The 19418-nt window shown below is 44.4% G+C and overlaps 1 protein-coding gene across 1 annotated transcript in view; it reads right to left on the bottom strand.

The window, feature by feature from the left end:
- Window positions 1-19418, bottom strand: part of LOC147665671 (cytochrome P450 2C37-like) — a 368711-nt gene that overhangs the window by 115423 nt on the left and 233870 nt on the right. Inside the window, exons 2-3 of the mRNA XM_086949608.1 lie at window positions 18840-19002; window positions 17123-17269 (exon numbers count right to left, since the gene is read on the bottom strand). Of these exons, the coding sequence (XP_086805734.1) occupies window positions 17123-17269; window positions 18840-19002 (310 nt within the window). The remainder of the gene's footprint in view (window positions 1-17122; window positions 17270-18839; window positions 19003-19418) is intronic.

The following is a 19418-nucleotide window of genomic DNA, read 5'->3' as shown; positions in this document are numbered from 1 at the left end:
AATGACATCACTGATCACATCACTGATGATATCATTCATGTGATAATACGATGAACCTCTTCAGACTCTAATATAACCTTAGATACAATCAGTGTAAACAGACACTCACAGACTGTCACTCATCCATGGAGTTACTCACACACCTAGTCAGTCATGCAAAGAATCAATCACACCTCCATTTCCTCAACTATACAGTTATACAAACTTTACTTATTCAAACATATACTAACACATATTTACTCTCTTATACAATCCCTGATACAAGTTCACAATGATCCATACAGCCACTCACACATTCACTGGCTCTTATGCACAGTTATTTATATATGTCAACTCTCACATGTACTGTGTTTTACATATGTACTTACTTTGACATGTAGCACTGAGATATCCATTCACTCACCAATACACTCATGCACACAGTCAACCGCCCATACAGCTGTTTCCACATGCACTTTTGAAACCATACATCTAGTAAATCAACTACTCACACATCTATGCACAGAGTCATACACCTCCCATCCACCCACACACACACTCAGTCTTCCATACAAATACTTGGGCAACCAATCAATAACCCATATAGTTACTCATATAGCTACTTATCAACACATGCAACAGTTTACAGAACAACAGACATAATGATGCACAAATTAAGACAGTTTAGTCACTAACCCATGCACTCAGTGAGACACATTTAATCACTCACTCATACAGTCAGTCATGCACCTACTAAATCCTTCATCCAGACACTTATACATCCACTCATTCTTCAATATGTAAGACATATTTTAACTTTACAGAAACATACAGTCACTGGATGTTGTCATCAGTGATGTCATCAGTGATGTCATTTGAGATGTCATCAGTGATGTCATCAGTGATGTCACTGACCATGTCATGAATGATGTAATATGTGACATCATCAGCAGTGGATTGCGGGTGCGCGATATATAGTTAGTGCAACTAACTATATATGGAATTTCAATGGTTTTGTGTGAGTAAAATAAGGTTTTGTAAATGCGAATTCCTAACTATATATGGTCTATAACCTATGGTTTTTTCAGTGAATATATATATATATATATATATATATATATATATATATATATATATATATCCGAACCAACGCAAGCGAAAAAAACGCTAGCAACGCCTTTTCCTGACCACTTCAAGACAGCGGTCCGCGACGAGGCAGGCAGCCTCAATTATCATACAACATGGCTGTTTAACTTCTCACCAAACAGCAGTCACGGACACGATGAAGTTCTTAGCAGCAATCAAGATTTATTGCACAGATGGCCGGCAAAAACACTCAACGCGTTTCAGGATAAACTCCCTTGTTCACGAGTGCCGGAGTCAATGTTTGCATCTTTTTTTATAAATTCCCACGTGATACCCTTTCACCATGAATAGTGAAGACAGACTTTCAAATAAGCTCGAAAACATAAATGTTTACAAAGCAAAAATATTGATTCAGTGATTCGGAACTTCTTATTAACATAATAGTCGTCATTGATAAACCTATTTCATGCATATACGAAAGGCTGAGCACATTCTATTAATTATACATAGAATTGTTTGACATTTATTTAAATAAAGTTGCAATTCATATCACATTCCATGAATTGTGCTCTATTTTAAAGGGCAAAAAACACAGTTGATGGACAGAATGTAGAACAATGTCATACATTCACCCCAGTACAAGGATCTGGGCCTAAATCCATCGTTTTTTTGCACTCCACACCACCCTGGGTTAGACACTGGCTATATGCAAATCAGCTCTGGCCATGTGCCTCATGGGAACAGTCCAGTCTGAACTACCAAGCCATGTCTTTCCAGACCGGAATCAAGCATCCAAGGACTGGTTTCTGGCTATCAGCCTTCATCAGCCTGGATAGCTTGACTCCAGTGGTGTGGAGAGCCTGGGACTCACGTCTGAGCATACCCAGCCCACTAGGTGAAAATTGCAAAAAACACAGTTGATGGATAGAATGTGGAACAATGTCATACATTCACCCCAGTACACGGATCTGGGCCTAAATCCATCGTTTGTTTGCACTCCACACCACCCTGGGTTAGACACTGGCTATATGCAAATCAGCTCTGGCCATGTGCCTCATGGGAACAGTCCAGTCTGAACTACCAAGCCATGTCTTTCCAGACCGGAATCAAGCATCCAAGGACTGGTTTCTGGCTATCAGCCTTCATCAGCCTGGATAGCTTGACTCCAGTGGTGTGGAGAGCCTGGGACTCACGTCTGAGCATACCCAGCCCACTCGGGGTGAAAATTGCAAAAAACACAGGTGATGGACAGAATGTAGAACAATGTCATACATTCACCCCAGTACAAGGATCTGGGCCTAAATCCATCTTTTTTTGCACTCCACACCACCCTGGGTTATAGAATACAGGACCCTCATTCCGTCAGGCCATAACTCTGACGAGGAATTGTCTGTACACTTGGTTTAAACTGAGTACTTTTGTACACATTTATTTTAAATGTTCTTGAATATGACTAACCTTCCAAGGCCCAAACGAGAATGATAAAGATAACAAATAAGAATTGGCATTTACCTCCGGGCCATTATGTTTTTTTAATTGTATTTTTTAGTTTATCTGAAGTTTTGTTTTGTATATGTAGTTTATTTTTAGTGATCACTGTCATGTTATTTATTTTAGATATGACTTTCTGAAGATGGAGACATTCCAAAGAATTCTAGCTTCTTAGCCCACTTGGGCATAATAACTGTCATTGAATTACAGAATTTCTGTTTTTTCAAGCACCACCATGAATGGATGTTTAGCCCACTGAGGCATGATTACTATGATGCCATGCTACGAACATTTGTTTGATTAAGTTCATATTATGTTATTCCAGGGAAGGCTGTTATTTTAAGTGGCTGGTCCATGTTTTGTTTGGCATTATCGATAAAGTTTATTGAAAGCCTATGTAATCTTTAGTGTGTTGCACTTTAAAATAGAGCACAATTCACGGAAGTGGGGGGTCCTCAGAGCCCCGGGGACCACCACCTTCCCGGGGCTTCATTCATTGTGTGTGGGGGCATGCAGCTCCCCCGCTGCCCAGCGGACCGCCACCTCCCCGGGACATTTTTAATATGTGCAGGGGACCTCACGGGCCCCCTGAACCCCAGGGACCGCCTACTCTCCGGGGCATAATTTAATTTTAAAAAATTGCGGGGGGACTCCTGCCCCCCCACACTGCCCCAGGGACCACCACCTTCCCGGGGCACTGTTTATTTAAATTCAGGATCTGTTATGGCCCCCTGGCCCCGGGTACTGCCACCTTTAAAAATGCTGGGAGGGGGGCTGCGCAACACCCCTTCTGGAGCCCTTGATGGCCCTGGGGACCGCCACCCCCAGGGCCAGCTCCTGCAATGTCCCAGGGTGCCCACCCCTGGGACATTGCTGTTTACTATGGCAGGGCAAACTCATAGGAAACCTGCTCTCGTTTCCATGAAGGGAAGCAGAATTGCTTTTGGGCAAGGGGAGCTGCATGTCAACAGCTCCCCTTGTCCAAAAGCAATGCCAGCTCCCGCAGGAGGCGGGGAGCTGGCTGGGACCGTGGGGGCATTGGTGCTTCCCCCACGGTCCCCATCACAGAGGCTGGGCCATGGGGGATGGGGACCCTGTGGCTAGAAGTGTCCCAGGAGGGTGCCACACTGCTCCCCTCCCGCAATTTAAAAAATATTTGTATTTAAAAAGAGGCAACATCCCAGGGAATGGGGTCCCCGGGGCAGATGACAGCCTCATGAGAGGGCCACGCAATCCCCTTCCATTAAAAAAGAAAAAGAAAGTGTTTGTGGCCATGCCCCGGGGGATGGGGTCCCGGGGGCTGAAATTGACCTCGGGAAGGGAGCTGCGTGGCCCCCTTCCCATTTAAAAAAAATGGGTTCAGGCACTGGGGGATGGGGCACCAAAAATAGTAGAAGAAGGGGGAACACACAGCCCCCCTTCAAAAAAAGAAAAAGCAGGCCTGGCCCCCTGCCTGCTACTCTGCATACGCGTCCCCTGTTGCGTTGTAAGTTGGGGAATTAATTCCCTTTGAATACTGAGAGTCCCTGGGGATCAACTAGCCCACCAGGTATCTCCAGCATGCCCCAGAGAGCTGCATTGCAGAGAGGTGGTCTGAGGCCACGCCCCTTTTTACACCACTCTGCTAACGAGCCTCTTGGCGCACTGCTGGTGGTACGATGAGGTCCTCTTGTGTTTTGAGGTACTCCGAGCAGCAATGCGTCATGAGACGTGTTTGCAGAGTGGTGTAAAAAGGTGCGTGGCCTCAGACCACCTCTCTGCAATGCAGCTCTCTGGGGCACACAGGAGGTACCTGGTGGGCTAGTTGGCTCCCAGGGACCCTCAGGATTCAAGGGGACTTAATCCACCAACCAAGAATGTGCCAGGAGGTGCCTCTGCAGAGTGGTGGAGAAAGGGGATGTGGTCTGTGTCCACCTCTAACCCATCCCACTGTGTGCGGCTTACTGGAGGTAAGAGGTAGGCTAGTTGCCCCCTAATGGACCCCCAGCAGCAAAGGGGACTTCAATCCCCATCCAAGAGCACGCCAGGGTGCGCATTTCGACAGCGGTGGGCAAAGGGGGCGTGGCATGCTTTAAGAACTTAGCAATAGTGCAGGGTGGGACTTACTGGAGGTAATAGGAGGGATAGTTGGCCCCCAGGGATGTCCTTGGGGACCAACTACCCCTCTTGTTATCTCCAGTGAGATTTCTAAGATGTCTTCGGAGGCCATGCCACCTTTTCTCCACCACTCTGAAAATGCGCCTCCGGGCAGACTACGGGATGGGGGATTAAGTCCAATTTTCTCCTGAGGGACTTTTGGGTCAAGAGGCCCTCCTGGTACTTTCTGTAAGTCCTATGCAGTGGAATTCATGAGCGCTGGTCGGAGGCCCAGCACCCTTTCTCAACTACTCTGTAAACGTGACTACTACTTAAAGAAGCATCTTTCTGCACCTCTGACTTAAAGGTAGTTTTAATCCCCCTGCCCTATTATGTACTAGGGCTTTACAGAGGAGGTCAGGCAAATTACAGGGGTAGGCCAACGCATAGTGTTCTCTAGTGTAAATAGGTATTTTCACTGTATTCTAAGTGTCTTTTAGCATAGCACTGGCTCTAGGCCTGGTTAGTCAGAGTCAGTGACCACCAGTACCCGTCAGAAAAGGTTGGGAGCACAGGATGACTTAGCAATAATACTCCTCTGTTGGTTCTTTTTGCATATCTCTTGCTTCTTTCTGCACCTTTCTTCCTCTTTCTGCACATGTCCTAACTCTGTAGGCATAGTTAGAAATTAGCATTTAAAAAACCTTTTCAATTCACTGAAAAAACATAGGTTTCAGGGACGTTATAGTTAGAAATTAGCAGATAAAAAACTTTGAAATTCACTGAAAAAACCATAGGTTTCAGAGACGTTATAGTTAGTTGGACATTTCAGTAGTACAAAACCAGTGAAATTCGGCCTTTATAGTTAGTTTAGCTAACTATAACTCACACCCCTGCAATGCACTGCTGATGATATCACTGTCCAATTCTATGAATAGTACTCCTTTTAAAAAGTGCCAATAAAGGCCTATTCAAATTAGGGCAGCACTGCGAAGGGCTGTTGGCAATAGCTCACTCAAAGGATAGCATTTCTGCTTAGGCATTCGGATGCTGCCCCGTGGAATGGGGGCAGAGCTGTAATTGTTGCATTGAAGACATAGCAGAGGTGATGTGAAGTGCAGGTACAGCCACATCAATGCTTAGCAACCTTTCTCGGACTTGCTCATACAGTCGAACTTAAAATTCTAAAACCTTGCTAAGCCTTGTCCATGTTGTTAGCCCTATCTAAAATATTACAGCGATGCTAAGAAATTAAATTAATGCCCCACTAATCCGCTAGCCTCTCTGCTGCGAACTATCGTATCTATCTAATTCAAAGTAAAACGGTTCTGCTCTTGTACAGAAGAATACAAACAAGAAGTGTTGGTGTTGCAGAATCTATATTTAGTAGCAATGCTGAGAAGTCATGGCTCTGTACCCATTCAATATGTGTCACAACAAACAAATGATGGACGGAATGCTGACAATGCAAACATTCTCTCCCAGTCAAAAGATCTCGGTTAAATCCATTGTTCTTTCGCCCACTACCCCACCCAGTTTGGACCTAGCCATATGCATATCAGTCTTGGCCCTGTGCCCCATTTGAACAGTCCAGGCCGAAATGCCTGGCCAGGTCCTCCCTGGATCAGAAACAAGCATCCTGGGACCGGTTTCATGGTATATCACCCTTCTTCAGCCAGGCTAGCTTGAATCCTGTGTTGCACAGTCAGCAAGGGACCCACGTCTGGGCATACCCATCCCACTTAGTGCAAAAAGTGTTACAGCAAACAAATGATGGATGGAATGCTGACAATGCAAGCATTCTCCCCCAGTCAAAAGATCTGGGTTGAATCCATTGTTCTTTCACTCAGTACGCCACCCCAGTTTGGACCCAGTCATATGCAAATCAGTCTTGACCCTGTGCCCCATGGGAACAGCCTAGACCGAACTGCCCTGGACCAGAAACAAGCATCCTGGGACATGATTTAACCCAGATATCTTTACTGGGGGTGAATGTTTTGATTTGTTCTGCATTCCGTTCATCAATTGTGTGTCTTTTGCTTTCTCTCCCTAAGTCCGCCAGGTATGCCCAGACATGGTCCTGGGCTCACTGTGCCACTGGAGTGAAGCTTTTCTGGCTGAAGAGGGGTGAAACCCCGAAACCGGTCCTAGGATGCTTGGTTCCGGTCTTGGGAGGACCTGGCTTGGCAGTGTGGGCTGGACTGTTCCAATGAGGCACAGGGTCAAGATTGATTTGCATATGGCCAGGTCTAAACTGGGGTGGCACGGTGAGCAAAAGAATGATGGATTTTACCCAGATCTCTTGACTGGGTAAAATGTTTTGATTTGTTTTGTATTCCGTCCATTAATTGTGTATCTTTTGCTCCCATTCAATATGTGCCAGCCTTGGAGGAGGATAAAATTGAGTTCGACCCTATTTTTGATCTGTCCTTAGGCCTCACTGTTGAGACAGCCAACAAATACCTTTGTGTACACAACCATAGCTTGACACACATCTTCATGTATATCATCCCACTAAAGTTTTCTATTGTAAAAAAAAAAGCCAGCAATACAGCCTTTAGCAATCTGTGTTAATAACGCATATCCTGGTCAAAATCAAGCCACTGCATTTGAAAAGCAATATGAAAGGGTACCTAATCAGAAAAGGGCATGATGACAAGAGCTACATTTTAATTTAAATGAACAACTTATAACTATCATCTGAATCCTCTACGTACTCCGAGTTGGCATTAAGACATGGAACATGGGTTTATGAGAAGTTAAACTTTGGGAGGTAAGGCGCTACAATTACATATTTTTTTTCCTCTAACAACAAAGGTCAACTTTGAACTAACTACAATGACTACAAAATAGGAAAAAGTAATGCTTCCAATTATAGCTAAAGACATTGATATGACATAATTCATATATGTAAATATAACTGAACTTTCAAATGAAAAATCTTACTATCCCAAGGGAGCACGAGAAGAAAAACTGTAACCAGTAGAGCCCCTCCAAAGTAGAGCAGCATACAGATTACTTGAAAACGGTAGCAAGATCAAAAGAAACAACCTGTTGAGTTCAACACGCTTAGCCCTCTTCCTTATAAAAGAGACATGGTTCACATCTAAAAGGAGCTGCAGGTTATATCTAATGGACACAGCATGAAATGTGTTTTTTTATTTTACAAACAGCAGAGGCAAGGTTGCGGTTTATTCTGCCGAATGATAGTTAACCTGACACTGGTCTATATTGTATTCTAAACACTGACAGCAAGTAGTCTTGCAACACCACAGAGCACTACTTACCTCACCTGAGTCTGGCCCGTACATTTCATTACTGTATGCCTTTGCAACACAAAGCTCCTTCCCTAAGAGCCTGGAAGACTCAAACAGCTCTTCCTTAATATTCATGATTGTTCACGAGCACTGGGGCATTGACAGTAAAAGCTCAGAAATTCAAGAGCATGCGTGAAAACTAAGATAGGCGAAACGCAGAAACAGACAATCTGCACATGCGTTTTGGGAGACCGTAACATCTGTCAAAGTTTATTGAGACACTGCCTATCTGCGCAGGCTCAGTGAGAGCTCAAGTACCTTATTTTTGTTAATGCAGTAACACTGGTCCACGCATGTAACATGACTAACTGCCTTAGTGCCTAGTGAAAAACAAGCATTTGCGATGCAATAGGACTCGCAATTACGCAAGACCTATTGCATTGCATCACAGACAACAGGAGGGGGAGGCACAGACAATGGGAGTGCGGTCAGGAGGAGGAGGAGGGGGAGAAGGGGACGAGAAGGCACGGGCAACGGGAGTGAGGGTGGGAGGGGAGCGAGAAGACACCGACAACTGGAGTGTGGGCGGGGGAGGGGGAAAAAGGAAAGGACAACAGGAGTGCGGGAAGGGTCGGAGAAAAACAGTGCTCTAATTAACACATACGGGACAGTGTAACACTCGAAGTAAAGGGGCCAATAACCATGGGAGGGTACAAATTACAACATTGCCATAATAAGGCGGGATTAAGAAGCTTCATAATCAATCAGAAGACACAATTTATGAAGGACAAAGACAGAAGCCAATGAAACATATGGGGGAGAGTGAGGGCAGCTTACCTCTAATACTCTTCTACTGCATGCCTCGCAAAGCGAGCAGCGCATGCGCGCTGTTGCTAAAGCTCAACCTAAAAAATCATGAACAGGAACTTAAACACACTGGTAAATAAAAGAACCAGATAATTATAAAACTCATAAACTATGTGAAACAAAAAAAAACTCAAATATACCAGTGTTTCCGAATGATTAGTGAAGATAGAACCAACCAAGGATTAACCGCAAAATTCACTGAAACATTTTGTGATGACAAGCATTTGAACAAAACAATGCCTTGTAAATAATTATGCAATGTTTAAACAATGTGAAGATGGCTCATGTTGATCTGAATCCTACTATTCCCAAGCTTGTGTATTGCGAATTTAGACTTCTGGGGTGCAGGCATACAAAGGGACAGAAATATATTAAATCAGAAGAGAGGTTGACTGTACACCTTCCCTTACATGTATTCAGCATGTATACAACACTTTGTAGTAGGATCGTGCCCCAAAATCAGTTATTTTGTCGCTGTGCTTTTTTAAATAGACCAACGGATTCTGTGAGGAAAGCAAAGCATATGAAATCTTCACCACACTACTACACTTCTTGTACATGCATTGTCATTTTCAAACATCTAAAATGCATATTTATATAATAAAAAAGTACTCCATTAAATTACTTTGGAGCTGAGGAAGATCGAAGAGGAAATAAAATACATATCAACATTCTAAGCCTAAAGTTTGGGGAGAGTCCAAGTTAAATGGAGTATGTTGGCAGGTCTTATGGGTTTTATCAATGTGAAATATAGAAATGACAACACAGAAATGACATGTAAGCACATAATGAAAATCAGCAGGCAAGAGGTACAATATCAGATTTGTAAAAATAACAAACTTAACTACACAACTAACTTACAGGTACAATCCCTGTACCCTCAGTGAAACATTACTCTACTGAAAATAAAATGACATAGTAACAAACAAAGAGGAAATGGAGAGCCTGTTGGAAAATCACAAACATATCTAAGAGAAGCGGCAATGGAACTTCCTGGTAGCACCCTCCTTGAACAACATCCAAATGGTCCTTACACAATAACAGAGACTCATGGCCTTCTTTCAGGCACTCTTAGTTGCTTTGTCAGCACCATTCATACTGTTTGTCAGACTTAGAAAGCTTGCGATGACAGTTAGAGAGCCCCAGAGAGGTCCTTGATAGTCTCTGTCTCATTTAGGTACATCACCCTTGCCAATAAGTGCCCCCATTTAGTCCTCAGAGATGTTCAGCACATCATCAGAGACCATCACATTAGCCTCCGTTAACCAGAAGATGCTATTTAAACCTCACTGGCCTGCCTTTACAGACTCTTGGCGTGCCTCCCGAAATCTCCAGGGAGCCCCCATCCCCGGATGGACCATGGACACCTCTAATAAGTCCTGATAACCTTCAGACTGTCTCGGAAGGGAAACAGCCATTATTACCCTGTCTAAACCACGCATAACCATTACCACACATATTTTATAACGAACATGCCTTTACCACGCATGTCCATTACCACAAAGCTTTTATCGCGAATATGCAGTGGTAAATGCATGTTCATTGTAATGGATGGTAATGGTCATGGGTTAGTAACTAAGGGCCGGTCCAGGGACTTAAGGCAGGGGTGGCGGCTTCAGGGATCAGGGCAATGAAAAGGCATAGACTTAGGGTTCAGGGCCAGGCAAGGGGCTGAGGCGGGGGTGGTTTTAGGGATGGGTGAGGGGCCATGGGAAGGGTTATGAAGCATAGGGCCAGATGGGGGACTGGGGAAGGATTGGTGGCTTTAGGGATTAGGGCCAAGAAAAGGAATAGACTTAAGGTTCATGGCCGGCAAAGGGGTGAGGTGGGGGCAATTTTAAGTCTGGTAGGACCAGCGGAAGGGTTAAGGAACACAGGGCCAGGTGGAGGACTGTGGCAGGGGTGGCGGTTTTAGGGATTAGAGCCAAGAAAAGAGACTGACATAGGGTTCAGGGCCGATCAGGGGGCTAGGGGAAGGGTTACAGAACACAAGGCGGGGCAGGGGACTGCAGCAGGGGTGGTGGCCTAGGGCCAAGAAAAACGACAGACTTTGGGTACAGGGCCGGGCAGTGGCTGAGGCAGGGGGCGGATTTAGTGGTCAAGGTCAGGTAGAGGCATACCACGCAGCATTCAACTCACCTATGTTTCTCAGGACCCATCAGGGTCTCCCGTGAACTGGTAGACTTAGGGTTCAAGAACGGGCATGGGGCAGCGGCAGGGTGAAGTTTTCTCAGGTTCTGAGTAACCCTGGGCGTCCAACTACGCTACGCCCGTGAAGTTTGCGTAGTTTGTGCTACTTGGCGCAACGCAAACTGCACGTAGCACAGTGCAAAATCACGTAGCGTAGCATAGTTGGCATTTTTTGCTCGCTCATGGTCCTCAACGTTAAGTTGGCGACCGCGAGCGAGCAAAATGACATCCCAACGAGAGTTTTTCCTCATTTGCGATCAGCAACATCAAGTTGGCGATCACGAAAGAGGAAAATATACCTCCCGGCAAGATTCTCAACGCAGGGAGGTCAGGTTTGAGTACTCTACGAGGAGGACATTACCCGTCTCTCCAGCTCCGGTTCATTAAATCGCTTTTAAGATGGAGGTACCCACCCGCCTGATTTGGGCATTACAAGAGGCACGATACTGGTATTTTACCCGTTACCCATTCCCGCCGGGTCGGAATTATCACTGGCTTTTCGACACAACACCTTATGACTTCAACATAGCCCTGAAGAGTCACAGGTTTAGCACCAGCTTGATGAAACACATGTTAACTAGTTGTATCTCTTTGACGTCATCCTTCCAGAAAGGAAGGTTCAAATATATTTCTAAGTTTAAAATCATTGGAGTGTGTCTACCTTGTCTCATTTAATTCGAACTGTTCTTCACCTCTTGACTACATTTGTTTACACCCACCTCAACGTGTGCACAGGACTTTTGTTGTAGGTCAGGTTTCTCATTGCGAGTGTTCGCGTATGCTCGCGATGAGAAACTACCAGTCCGCGTTGAGAAAGCTGCCGCTCGAGTAAAAATCTACTCGAGCGACAAAAAACGACAGCTCACACTGTGCGAGATGCCGTTTTCAATGATTGCACAGTGCGGACAAGCATCCGGCACTGTGCAATCATCGTGAACAGCGCACTACGCAGTTCACGTAGCGCTACGCATATCTCACGTAGTGTGAAGTGCACTTCGCATAGCTACGCGTAGCGCAACTACTCGTACTATGCCCAGGGTTAGTTCTGAGCTCTCTGTCTCATCAGAAAATGGAAGTCCGTTCACAGTGTTTATTTAGCACTGTGAACAGGTCACATGGGGAGAAACAACAAAGGTAATGCCTTTACCACACATGTCAATTGAGCACCTATAGGCCCTTACCAATCATGCCTTCATGATGATATTATCGTGGTAAAGGCATGTGTGGTAAAGGCATATATGTTGTAATAATTATCATACAAAATGCATGCCTGGTAATGACACGCATTGTACAGGCAGCAATTTAAAGGCATGCGTGGTAATTGTCTGCATGGTGGTTACATCATACAACCATCTCAGACACCCTCCTCTGGACTTTATACACTCCCAACAGACTATCAAAGATCCTCAGATCACCCTCAGACAGCTACATCTGGTTAGCTGCTACCCCAGCCTGCCTTTAAAAAGGTTCAGAGAACCCTAACTTACACTTTGTCCCCTGCAGCTAGCCCTCCAAAACTGTAATTTCACTTAAAGTAGCCCACTTGTTTTACATCTTGTATCCGCATTTGGCCATCAGAGACACTTGGCATGCCGTAATATACCTTCAACCAGGTGGCCCAGCTATACATCAGCCTGCCTCAGACACTGCCATCTGGTATTTAAATAACCCAGGTGTGCACTTAGGTAACCTTTGTGTATTCCCAAAAACATTTAGAATACCTTATAACCCATTAGAATGCTCTCAGATACCCTCAGAATTTTTACACCCACAGCTATTCTCAAGTGACCTCAAATTGTCCATAAATGACCACTGGATTGGCGTCAGATACTTCCAGCATATCCACAAGATGCCATAAGCTTGTCGTCTGCCATTCCTAGCTGATCTTAACACTTGCCCAGACACCTCCTCTAGACCATTGGTCTGAAGAGGGGCAGTAAAAAAGGGTCCCACACTATGCTAGTTTAAGAAATCCGTCATTTCATAGTTGCACATGGGCATACAAATGTGTAGCTCCATAATCTGTCCTTCGGAGATGATTTGCAGGACACCAAAGTATAAAGACATCCTTGTCTTGTTTAGTGTATATCTTTTAGTTTCTTAATCTAAGAATACTGAGAAGTTTATTTAAAAAGGACAAAAATCTGATTAGTAAATGTAAATATATGTAATTATCTTTCAATACACCTGATTTGCCATATGTGCTCCAGTTGATGTTTTTTAGAATTATTCCCTTGAAACTCTGCTTGGCCAAATTTAAAAGTTCTGTTTACATTCTTCTAAACATGACGTACATTTGTAAAATGACTACAACTACTAGATGTACAAATATGCTTCTAATGTAAACTAAATGCAAAAACAACACTTGATGGACAGAATGCAGAACAATGTCATACATTCACCCCAGTACAGAGATCGGAGCCTAAATCCATCATTTTTTGCTCACCAAGCCACCCCAGTTCAGACATGGCCATATGCAAATCAGCCTTGACCCTGTGCCTCATGGGAACAGTCCAGCCAGAACTGCCAAGCCATGTCTTCCCTGGACCGGAATCAAGCATCCTAGGACCGGTTTCTGACTATCAGCCATCATCAGCCAGGATAGCTTGACTCCAGTGGCGTGGAGAGCACGGGACTCACGTCTGAGCATACCTGTCCCACTCGGGGTGACAAATGCAAAAACAACAGTTGATGGACAGAATGCAGATCAATGTCATACATTCACCCCAGTACAGAGATCTGGGCCTAAATCCATCATATTTTTGCTCACCAAGCCACCCCAGTTCAGACATGGCCATATGCAAATCAGCCTTGACACTGTACCTCATGGGAACAGTCCAGCCCGAACTGTCAAGCCATGTCTTCCCTGGACCGGAATCAAGCATCCTGGGGCCGGTTTCTGGCTATCAGCTGTCATCAGCCAGGTTAGCTTGACTCCAGTGGCGTGGAGAGCAAAGGACTTACGTCTAAGCATACCAGTCCCACTCGGGGTGACAAATGCAAAAAAGACAGTTGATGGACAGAATGCAGAACAATGTCATCAGCCAGGATAGCTTGACTCCAGTGGCGTGGAGAGCACGGAACTCACGTCTGAGCATACCCGTCCCACTCGGGGTGATAAATGCAAAAACAACAGTTGATGGACAGAATGCCGAACAATGTCATACATTCACCCCAGTACAGAGATCTGGGCCTAAATCCATTATTTTTTTGCTCAACACGCCACCCCAGTTCAGACATGACCATATGCAAATCAGCCTTGACAATGTGCTTCATGCGAACAGTCCAGCCCGAACTTCCAAGCCCTGTCTTCCCTGGACCGGAATCAAGCATCCTAGGACCGGTTTCTGGCTATCAGCCGTCATCAGCCAGGTTAGCTTGACTCCAGTGGCGTGGAGAGCATGAGACTCATGTCTGAGCATACCCGTCCCACTCGGGGTGACAAATGCAAAACCAACAGTTGATGGGCAGAATGTAGAACAATGTCATCAGCCACGATAGCTTGACTCCAGTGGCGTGGAGAGCACAGGACTCACGTCTGAGCATACCCTTCCACTCGGGGTGACAAATGCAAAAACAACAGTTGATGGACCGAATGCAGAACAATGTCATACAATCACCCAAGTACAGAGATCTGGGCCTAAATCCATCATTTTTTTGCTCACCAAGCCACCACAGCTCAGACATGTCCATATGCAAATCAGCCTTGACCCTATGCCTCATGGGAAAGGTCCAGCCCGAACTGCCAAGCCATGTCTTCCCTGGACCGGAATCAAGCATCCTAGGACCGATTTCTGGCTATCAGCCGTCATCAGCCAGGATAGCTTGACTCCAGTGATGTGGAGAGCACGGAACTCACGTCTGAGCATACCCGTCCCACTCGGGGTGACAAATGCAAAAACAACAGTTAATGGACAGAATGCAGAACAATGTCATACATTCACCCCAGTACAGAGATCTGGGCCTACATCCATAGTTGTTTTGCTCACCAAGCAACCCCAGTTCAGACATGGCCATATGCAAATCAGCCTTGACCCTGTGCCTCATGGGAACAGTCCAGCCCAAACTGCCAAGCCATGTCTTCCCTGGACCGGAATCAAGCATCCTAGGAATGGTTTCTGGCTATCAGCCATCATCAGCCAGGATAGCTTGACTCCAGTGGTGTGGAGAGCACGGGACTCACGTCTGAGCATACCCGTCCCACTCGGGGTGACAAATGCAAAAACAACAGTTGATGGACAGAATGCAGAACAATGTCATACATTCCCCCCAGTACAGAGATCTGGGCCTAAATCCATTGTTTTTTTGCTCACCAAGCCACCCCAGTTCAGACATGGCCATATGCAAATCAGCCTTGACACTGTACCTCATTGGAACAGTCCAGCACGAACTGCCAAGCCCTGTCTTCCCTGGACCGGAATCAAGCATTCTAGGACTGGTTTATGGCTATCAGCCATCATCAGCCAGGTTAGTTTGACTCCAGTGGTGTGGAGAGAATGATACTCCCGTCTGAGCATACCCGTCCCACTCTTGGTGACAAATGCAAAAACAACAGTTGATGGACAGAATGCAGAACAATGTCATCAGCCAGGATAGCTTGACTCCAGTGGCGTGGAGAGCACTGGACTAACGTCTGAGCATACCTGTCCTACTCGGGGTGACAAATGCAAAAACAACAGTTGATGGACAGAATGCAGAAAAATGTCATACATTCACCCCAGTACAGAGATCTGGGCCTAAAACCATTGTTTTGTTTGCACACCAAGCCACCCCAGTTCAGACATGGCCATATGCAAATCAGTCTTGACCCTGTGCCTCATGGGAATAGTCCAGCCCAAACTGCCAAGCCATGTCTTCCCTGGACCGGAATCAATCAGGGTCAAGGCTGATTTGCATATGGCCATGTCTGAACTGGGGTGGCATGGTGAGCAAAATAAACATTGATTAAACACAGATCTGTGACTGGGGGTGAATGTTTTGCCTTTGTGCAACGTTAAATCCATCACTTTGTGTGTTTTGCTGTTCACCCTATGTGGGAAGGGTATGCCCAGACGTGGGTCCCCTGCTCACTAAGCCACTGGAGTCAACCTATCCTGGCTGAAGACAGCTGAGAGCCAGAAACCGGTCCTAGGATGCTTGATTCCAGTCAAGGGAAGATATGGCTTGGCAGTTCAGGCTGGACTGTTCCCATGAGGCAGAGGGTCAAGACTGATTTGCATATTGCCATGTCTGAACTGGGGTGGCTTGGTGAACAAAATAACGATGGATTAAACCCAGATCTGTGACTGGGGGCGAATGTTTTGCCATTGTGCAACGTTCCGTCCATCACCTTGTGTGTTTTGCTGTTCACCCTATGTGGGAAGGGTATGCCCAGACGTGGGTCCCGTGCTCACTAAGCCACTGGAGTCAAGCTATCCTGGCTGAAGACGGGTGATAGCCAGAAACCGGTCCTAGGATGCTTCATTCCGGTCCAGGTAAGACATGGCTTGGTAGTTCAGGCTGGACTGTTCCCATGAGGCACAGGGTCAAGACTGATTTGCATATGTCCATGTCTGAACTGGGATGGCTTGGTGAGCAAAATAACGATGGATTAAACCCAGATCAGTGACTAGGGGTGAATGTTTTGCCATTGTGCAACGTTCCGTCCATCACCTTGGGTGTTTTGCTGTTTACCCTATGTGGGAAGGGTATGCCCAGACGTGGGTCCCGTGCTCACTAGGCCACTGGAGTCATGCTATCCTGGCTGAAGACGGCTGATAGCCAGAAACTGTTCCTAGCATGCTTGATTCAGGTCCAGTTAAGACATGACTTGGCAGTTCGGGCTGGACTGTTCCCATGAGGCACAGGGTCAAGACTGATTTGCATATGGCCATGTCTGAACTGGGGTGGCTTGGTGAGCAAAATAATGATGGATTAAACCCAGATCTGTGACTGGGGGTGAATGTTTTGCCATTGTTCAACGTTCCGTCCATCACCTTGTGTGTTTTCCTCTAATGCAAACTAGTTTGCATACTTCTATGAAACAGATTCCTTAGAACAGACATAGTTATAGCTGATGTTTGGTCCGTGTGTTTGCAATATTCCATAGCACATTAAAAGGTCTCTTTTGTATACTTAGCCTTGCACCGAACTATCCCATGTTATAGGTATAAGCAAACATGTAAGACATTTCAAACCATTGGTTTTTCTGAGCTCTTTTACAAGGAACTCTGCTTCTTCCTGTATCCTCTCCTCAATACTCCTTTTTCCCATCCCGAAGTTCTTCAAAGTCATGACTGAGAATCGACGAATCTGTTTCCACCTCTCTCCATTGCTTGAAAAACCTGCAAAAATGATTTGTAGAGAGCATAAGTCTCCTCTGTTGCAGTGGGTTAACTTTTTGTTTCTACCGCCACCTCTCCTTCTAAATTCTGAACAGTTCTCAGAGCAACAGGCTTAAAGAACTGACTAGTTTCATAACATGGTTAAAAACATCACATATTCTGTTTGTAGTATGGTCCTTGATTATATTGCAATCAATCTAAGAAAGATATATCACAACGCACACTTATCATTCTTGACTTGAAATTAACTAAGATGAATGCTGTTTGAACTCCTATAAAAAATTGTGATAAGCAGGAATTAATATATTAGAATCTTAGGGCAATATAACCTCACATTCATAGATGTCATTAACATAATGCTGTGTTGGTAGGAAACACATTTTATCTGCTAAAAAAAGCTTAGTTTTATAACCAGAAGAAAGAGGAGTAGATGAACATCCCATACCACTAAAACGTAAATTAAAATTTAAAAAAGCATTTAAAAGAAGAAAGAGATTATACTCCAGCATGGGAGTGCAGAAACTTCAAAACTGGCAGCATTTAAGGGGAAGCCTTTAACTACATAAATTGAAAGTTTATTTGTATTTTTTGTTTTGTCATCATTGGGAGATTTTAGAAAGCACTACAAAACATTCTATCCTCTGAATACAATGGGATAAGAGGGTATATATAAGAGGAAATAATATATTATCTACACAGGAACCTAGAATTGGGAAGCTAGACCAAAAGCTGGTAGGATGTAGAATTCTGATAGGTACCGGTTTTCAAACATGTCCCCAGTTCATGACAAAGCCCCTAAGTAGTGCAAAAGTTGGGAGGAATATGGGTAGAGCAGGCAAAGCCATTTTTAGACGTCTGACTGGGAGATTTTTAAAACCACTTAGAACCTGCATTTTGAAAGATGGCATTGAACCACAAATAAGACAACTATCCAAATACGGAACAACTTATGTATTGACTAGAAGGCTCCATCAAACAACAAATTCCAACCTGGAGACTATGAATCACATCTCAGTGGAAAACAAGAACAAATTCAGCTAAAACATATTGTAGCACCTGACACCTAGCTTGATCTTCTGCACATCCTGAAATCCTAAAACTAAATATAGACAAGAATATACGATTATAATTAAGTAGATGACAAACTGTATTATCATAAAAGAGAATCTGGTTTACGAAAAATAATAGTCTGAATTGCTAATCATTCGTTTTTTTTTTATAAAATGCTAGGCATTATTATTAACATTGAATCTCCAAGATGTCCAACATTCAGTCAAGGAAAACTAAAAGTCCTAAACTCAATTAGGATAACTGAAAGCACAAAAAGACAGAGTAACTTGAATAGGGACAAAGTAAGGTGGAAATCAGGAGGAAAGGGAGGGGAGATAAAATACAATTGTAGCTAAAGTTATAACAAGTACAAGGAAAGACGTAGAGCCCATAAAGGGTGAATGAATACAAAGAAACATCCTACATACTTAACTCTAATAAATTGATTTTAATTTGGTGCATTCAGCATGTTATAGTCTTTAGTTCTGCATAAAGAGCAAAGATAGTTTGCATAACTCACCGTAATCTTGTATAACGTTATCAAATATGGGTGAGGCTCCTCTTCCAGTGAATGCCTCCCCGTGATCTTCAAGTGCTTCCTTAACCGCATCATATCCACACAACACTACCACTGGTTTGGGGCCCAGATACACCGTGTACACTGGGCCATACTTCTTGCTCAGCTGTCAATCAAAAGAAAATCATAATCATCATCCGCAGCATTTATGAACCAATTTATCAAGGACCAGCTCATCTAAAATCAGTGGTTTTGAACTCCATGATGTACTTCCACCTGAATCAAGAGCCCACCGCCTATAAGGACAAAGAAAAGGCCCCATCACTGTTACAAGGAGAACAATCTTTTAGTTTTGGGGAAAATCTTAAGAAATACAGATTTTGGGTGCAGTGAGTACTCTACTAGTTTGAATTGAGGAATGATAGTCATACTTGAATTTCAGAGCAGATGCTCTCGGGTATATATCAAAACATCTTCTACACCATTTACAAAATAATCTGAAGTCTGTTAAATAACACTTAAGTCATCTGAAACACAAGTTTCACTAGAACAGACTTCAACTTCTCTGCAGTTCATATACAT

Source organism: Lissotriton vulgaris, unplaced genomic scaffold (genome assembly GCF_964263255.1).
Source record: "Lissotriton vulgaris unplaced genomic scaffold, aLisVul1.2 SCAFFOLD_1485, whole genome shotgun sequence".
Taxonomy (NCBI): Eukaryota; Metazoa; Chordata; class Amphibia; order Caudata; family Salamandridae; genus Lissotriton; species Lissotriton vulgaris.
The sequence above is the reverse complement of the archived record's forward strand: the minus strand, read 5'-3'. Positions and strand labels throughout refer to the sequence as shown.